The sequence below is a fragment of the Chrysochloris asiatica genome, unplaced genomic scaffold (genome assembly GCF_000296735.1).
Source record: "Chrysochloris asiatica unplaced genomic scaffold, ChrAsi1.0 scaffold00268, whole genome shotgun sequence".
NCBI lineage: Eukaryota > Metazoa > Chordata > Mammalia > Afrosoricida > Chrysochloridae > Chrysochloris > Chrysochloris asiatica.
Window position 1 is genome coordinate 1562784 of NW_006408786.1, and position 5980 is coordinate 1568763.

Here is a 5980-nt window from a genome sequence, read left to right on the forward strand (position 1 = left end):
AACAACAACAAAAACGTCTGCCACTTAACAAGGAGACTAACAACACAATAAAAATAAAAATTTTTGAAAAATGGCAGAAGACGAGGACAGTTCACCAAAGAGGATATCCCGATGGCCTACCTACAAGGACATGAAAAGATGCTCAACATCCTGATCCACTGGGAGCTGCAAAACAAACCAGTGAGGTGCCACCTCATCCTCATGTGGATGATGAGAATCCTAAAAATGGAAACCATCAAGTGTCAGTGAGGTTCTGGAAAAATTGGAAGCTTCATTCATTGCTGGTGGGATTGTACAATGACACAGCTACTGAGAAAACCAGTTTGAAAGTTCTTCAAAAAGTTGAAAATAAAACTACGCTGTTGTTTGTTGTTGTTAAGTGCCGTGGAGTCAGTTCTGACTCACAGCAACCCTGTATAAGATTTCCAAGGAGCGGCTGGTGGGTTTGAAATGCCAACCTTGAGGTTACCATTGTTGTTGTTGTTATGTGCCACCGAGTCAGTTCCAACTCATAGTGACCCTATATAAGATTTCCAAGTAGCAGCTGGTGGATTTGAACCACCAACCTTGAAGTTACCATTTTTGTTGTTGTTGTTAAGTGCTGTGGAGTCAGTTCCAACTCATAGTGACCCTATATAAGATTTCCAAGTAGCAGCTGGTGGATTTGAACCACCAACCTTGAAGTTACCATTTTTGTTGTTGTTGTTAAGTGCTGTGGAGTCAGTTCCAACTCATAGATCCCCTGTATAGGGTTCCTGAGGCTTTAAATCTTTTTGTGGGAGCAGAAAGCTTCATCTTTCTCCCACAGAGTAGCTGGTAGGTTTGAACCACTGACTTTGTGGTTCACAGTCCACTGTATATCCTATGGAGCCACCGCGCTCCCCTGAGATTACCATGGGACCCAGCAATCCCAATCTCAGAAGGGCCTATGAGCAGACGTGGAGACAGGACCACAAACAGGAAACTGTAAACCCGTATGCATTGCAGCACTTTTTACAATAGTCAGTCAGAAGATAAAATAACTGAAATGTACAAACAAAATGTGGTATATACATACAATGGAATATTGTTGTTGTTGTTAAGTGCCATCGAGTCAGTATCGACTCATAGCGACCTTATGCACAGCAGAGTGAAACACTGCCTGAGCCATAAAAAGAAATGAAGTAATCCCCACTGAATAGTTTTCATCTTCTCTAGAAGGGTCTGGTGAAAGGAGATGGGGATAAGAGTCTTATGATTCAATAGTGAGTAATTGTTATTATGACTAACTGTGACTGTCACAACTGTAAAGGTAGAAGTTTTGTAACAAAAACTGAGGAGTAGTTAATCTTACAGTGCAGAAACAGAGAACCCTAGGACCACCATGGAAGAAACACACAAGCAGAATGTGGGACCCTATCCAGAGAAGCAGTGATACCAGAGATGGAGGCAGAGATGATGACATGGAGACATAGGGCAGCTGAGGACTCTAGACTCATGGAAAGAGAAAGGCTATGTGCTGGTGGCCAGAAGGTAGGCTTGCAGAATGCACCCTTTGCTTTTTAAAATTATTATATATCCCTAAGTGTCTTTGTGTACATTAAAAAAAAAAAACAGGGAATAGAAGCAATTATTGTTGAATGATGATGCACAGAGGAGAGTATAATCATTGCAATGAAACAAAATATGACGGGATGAGTGTAAAACCAGTGTTCTCCCACGTAAACTATCACTCAATTCACAATAAAAACTTTTAAAAAGAAGAAATGAAGTTCTGAAACATGTCACAACATGGATAAACCTTAAAAACAGTATGCTAAGCAAAATAAGTCAGTTGCAAAATGGCAACGGCTGTATGATCTCACTTATTTGAAATAAGCAAATGTTTGTTGTTGTTAGGAAGTTTAAGAATGAAGCTCTGCCCAGTGCTATACCATCATCACAATGCAGATCTATACAGGCCAAAAGTTATTATTGGTTGCCAGGAGTGGGAGGGAAGAGGGAAGGAGTTTTTGTATGGGGCTGGTGGGCATTGATTATATATGTTAATGATGGGAGAATATTTTAGAAAAGGATAGTGAGAATAGTGTACAAGATGAAACATGTACTCAGGGTCCTTGGGCTGTAAAGGTGGACGCTGTGCTGGAGACTGCTTTGCTACATGTAACTTAACCACAATAAAAAATAAATAAGATACAATGGTGACATTTGAGTCATTAATATCCAGGTAGGATTTGTGAATATGTTCACACTCTTGGAGTAAATTAGAAGGAAAGAGTATGGAAAAGGAGCCCTCTTGAGGTAATGGCTGGCATAGTGGTATGGTGACAGACCGCCTGTGCCCCCCTGTGGCCATCCAGCTCCAGATACGGCAAGTCAGACCTCAGCGAGTTTATTGGGACACAGGAGAGTGGCCACCTGTGACACCCCAGGTAGCTGTAACATGAACCAGTTGGAAGGACACAGAGCAGCTGAGAGGGAACAGTTGAATTTATAGCACAGTGCCATTTATATACTGTCAGCATGTTACACTGCGGTGGCCTGTGTGTCACTATGCTAGTGTTTATTTAGAATACTAGCAGGGTCGCCTGCAGTGGACAGATTTCAGTAGAGCTTCCAGACTAAGCTAGACTAGGAAGAAGATCTGGTGGTTTACTCCTAAAAATTAGTCAATGAAAACCTCTGGATCACAACAGAACACTGTTCAACATCCTTGCTTTGGACATGTTGTCATCAGGAGGGATCACCAGAGAAGGACATAATGTTTGGTGAAGTAGAGGGTCAGCGAAGACATTGGAGACCCTCAGTGAGTTGGACTAGTACAATAGCTGCAATAATGATGTCCAACACACCAGTGATTTTGAGGGTAACAGAGGACTAGGCAAGGTTGCATTCAGTTGGACCTAAGTTGAGTGGGAGTCTACTCAGCGGCAGTTGTATACAACCGCTGCCATGGAGTCACGACGCTCTAGGGCAGAGTAGAACCACTCCATAGGATTTCCGAGACTGTAAATCTTTATGGAAGCAGATACCTCCATCTTCCTCCCACAGAGCAACTGCCACAAGCTCAAACCACCAACCTTTCAGTTAGTAGCGCAATGCTTAACCTACTGCGCCACCCGGCTCCTTAGTTATCTATAGACATTCACACAAGTGTCTCTTTGTGGTGCAAATGGCTAACAGAGAGGTTGGAGGCCTGAGTCTACCCAGAAGCACCTCAGGAGAAAAGCTTGATGATCTTCTGAAAAGTCAGCCATTAAAACCCTGTAGATTGGAAATCTACCATGAGGTAGTAAAAGAACGTTGTTGTTGTTGAGTGCCATTGAGTCAGATCCAACCCATAGCAACTCTGTATAGGGTCTCTGAGGAGTAGCTGGTGTATTTGAACCAACAACCTTATGATTCAAAATGACCTTGCAGTCCAGCACATTGACCTTGCTGCGCCACACCAGGACTAAAGTAGAGGACTAAGAAAGATATGATTCCACAAGGATAAAAAGAGTGTAAGAAAAGATACTGAGGCAATGCATCAAACATATGTAAGTAAATAGCCAAGGATCCGACACTTGAAAGAAGTGAAATAGAGACTAAAACAAATAAACAATCACTGGGTATAGGTATGAGAGGATGATGGGAGAAGATGAATGTGTATAAGAAAGCTAAAGTCTATCTTGTTGTGTAGGAAGTGAATATTTGTACCATAAAGATATAATATGATACAACACACATGCTATTTAGAAATTGGAAGGTAAATAGCAGAAGAAACAATAATATATAAAAATGATTGTCTCTGGGGAGTGAGACTCAAGTGTCAGGCGAGATGGGGCAAAGGATCACTATTTAGCCTTGTGTTTTTGTTAAGTGCCGTCGGGTTGACTCCGACTCATAGCCACCCTGTATAGGATTTCCAAGGAGCAGCTGGTGAACTTGAATGGCCAACCTTGCAGTTCAAACGGCTTTGCAGTCTGGCGCATTAACCCACAGCGCCACACCAGGACTCTGTTTAGCCTTATAAGTCTTGTTTTATTAGAACCTCATACTGTACATAATGATTACTTTGCCATAATAAAAATTAAGACATTAAACAAAACAAAACAAAAAAATCTCTGTAGAGCCGAGTTCTTCTCTGACACAGCTGGGGTTACCAGGAATCAGAACTCACTGAACAGCAACTGGTACCATTAACACAAACAGCCCTGGGAGTCTCCTGTGACCAGAAATGTCTTATCTCTTGACTTTGGTGTTGGTTGCACAGGTGCATACATTGGATGTATTAATTTACTGACTTAAGTTTTGCCTCCAACAAGCCATTTCAACCCCCCAAATACTGCTTCCACTCCCTCTCTGCTTCCAAGGCTCCCCCTCCATACTTTAACTTTGCTCTAATTATGTTCAAGTCAGGGGTTGGCAAGCCTTTTTTTCCTTAAAGAGAGAGGCAGTAAATATTTTCAACTTTGCAGACTAGATGGGCTCAGCCACAAAGACTCAATCTGTCATTGTAGGCAAAAATAATCCTAGACTAGGGATGGTGGTCCCTTGCCGTGGAGTTGGTTCCAACTCACAGCTACCCTGCATAGGATTTCCGAAGCTGTTAAGTCTTTACGGGAGCAGAAAGCCTCATCTTTCTCCTCTGGAACAGCTGGTAGTTTTGAACTGCTGACCGTAAGTAAGATTAGCAGCCCGATTCGTAACCACTAAGGTACCAGAGCTCCTAATTCTAGACTATAAGTAAGCAAAATGGGCATGGCTGTGTGCCAATAAAATTTCATCTATAAAAATAAAAACAGATGGTCAACCAGACTTGGCCCATGAACTGTAGTTTGTCTCTGATACACAGCACATTTTCATTACACACTCTTTTACTTGTCACCTCATTAAGTGTAACCACCTTGAGGTCAAGGACATGGCTTTCCATTCTTCAAGGTCACAGAAAGGAAACATTGTAGAACTCACTTCTACTCTGTAACACATGGGTCACCATGAGTTGGCATTGATTACACAGCAGGTTTGGTGCTTTGGTGCTTTGGTTTATCTTCCCCATCTAGCCCAAATCACCTGAATATTATTGTTGCTAATGTTGTTAGGTGCCATCAAGTTGGTTCTGATTCATAGCAACCTTATGTACGACAGAATGAAACACTGCCCGGTCCTGCACCAGCCATACAAACTGTTACTAGGTTTCAGCCCATTGCTGTCAGTCCATCTTGTGGAAGGTCTGTCTTCCTCTATTTTACTGACCAATTACTTTACCAAGCACGAGGTCCTTCTCGGGGACAATGAGCTGGTGTTGGTTTGTTTGACTTTATTCTGTGTGATTGATTGCTCTGTCCCTTAATTGTATTCATTTGTTAAAACCCACTGAACTGTACCCTATAAAAAGAGCAAATTTTACTCTGTAAATTTGTGCTGTTGCTAGGCACTATCAAGTCAGATTTCAACTCAGAGTGACTATGTGACAAAGTAGAAGGACTCCATAGGGTTCTCTCGGCTGCAATCTTTACACGAGCAATTTTCAGGGCTTTCTCCCACAGAACTGTTAGGTGGATATGAGCAACCCAGCTTATGGTTAACAGCTGAATGCTCAATCACTGTACTACCAGGGTTCCCTGAGTATGTAAATTACACCTCAGTCAACCTGATATTAATAACAAGTACTATTAGCAGCACTATTCATGAGAGTCAAAAAGTAGAAAGTACACAGATGTCCATCAAAACATAATGGACAGTTTTTCCCACAATCCTTTGCACTCTTCCTTTCCAACTTGAGTCTATCGCTATGGCGCCCGCAAAGAAGGGTGGCGAGAAGAGTCGTTCTGCTATCAACGAAGTGGTGACCAGAGAGTACACCATCAACATTCACAAGCGCATCCATGGAGTAGGCTTCAAGAAGCGTGCCCCTAGAGCACTCAAGGAGATTCGGAAATTTGCCATGAAGGAGATGGGAACACCAGACGTGCGCATTGACACCAGGCTCAACAAAGCTGTCTGGGCCAAAGGAATC

General features: G+C 42.4%; 1 protein-coding gene across 1 annotated transcript in view; it reads left to right on the forward strand.

Moving 5' to 3' along the window:
• The first annotated feature begins 5755 nt into the window (after positions 1–5755).
• The window catches only part of LOC102828504 (60S ribosomal protein L31-like), a 1608-nt gene continuing 1383 nt past the window's right edge, over positions 5756–5980 (forward strand). The window contains exon 1 of the mRNA XM_006874310.1: positions 5756–5976. Within this exon, the coding sequence (XP_006874372.1) occupies positions 5756–5976 (221 nt within the window). The remainder of the gene's footprint in view (positions 5977–5980) is intronic.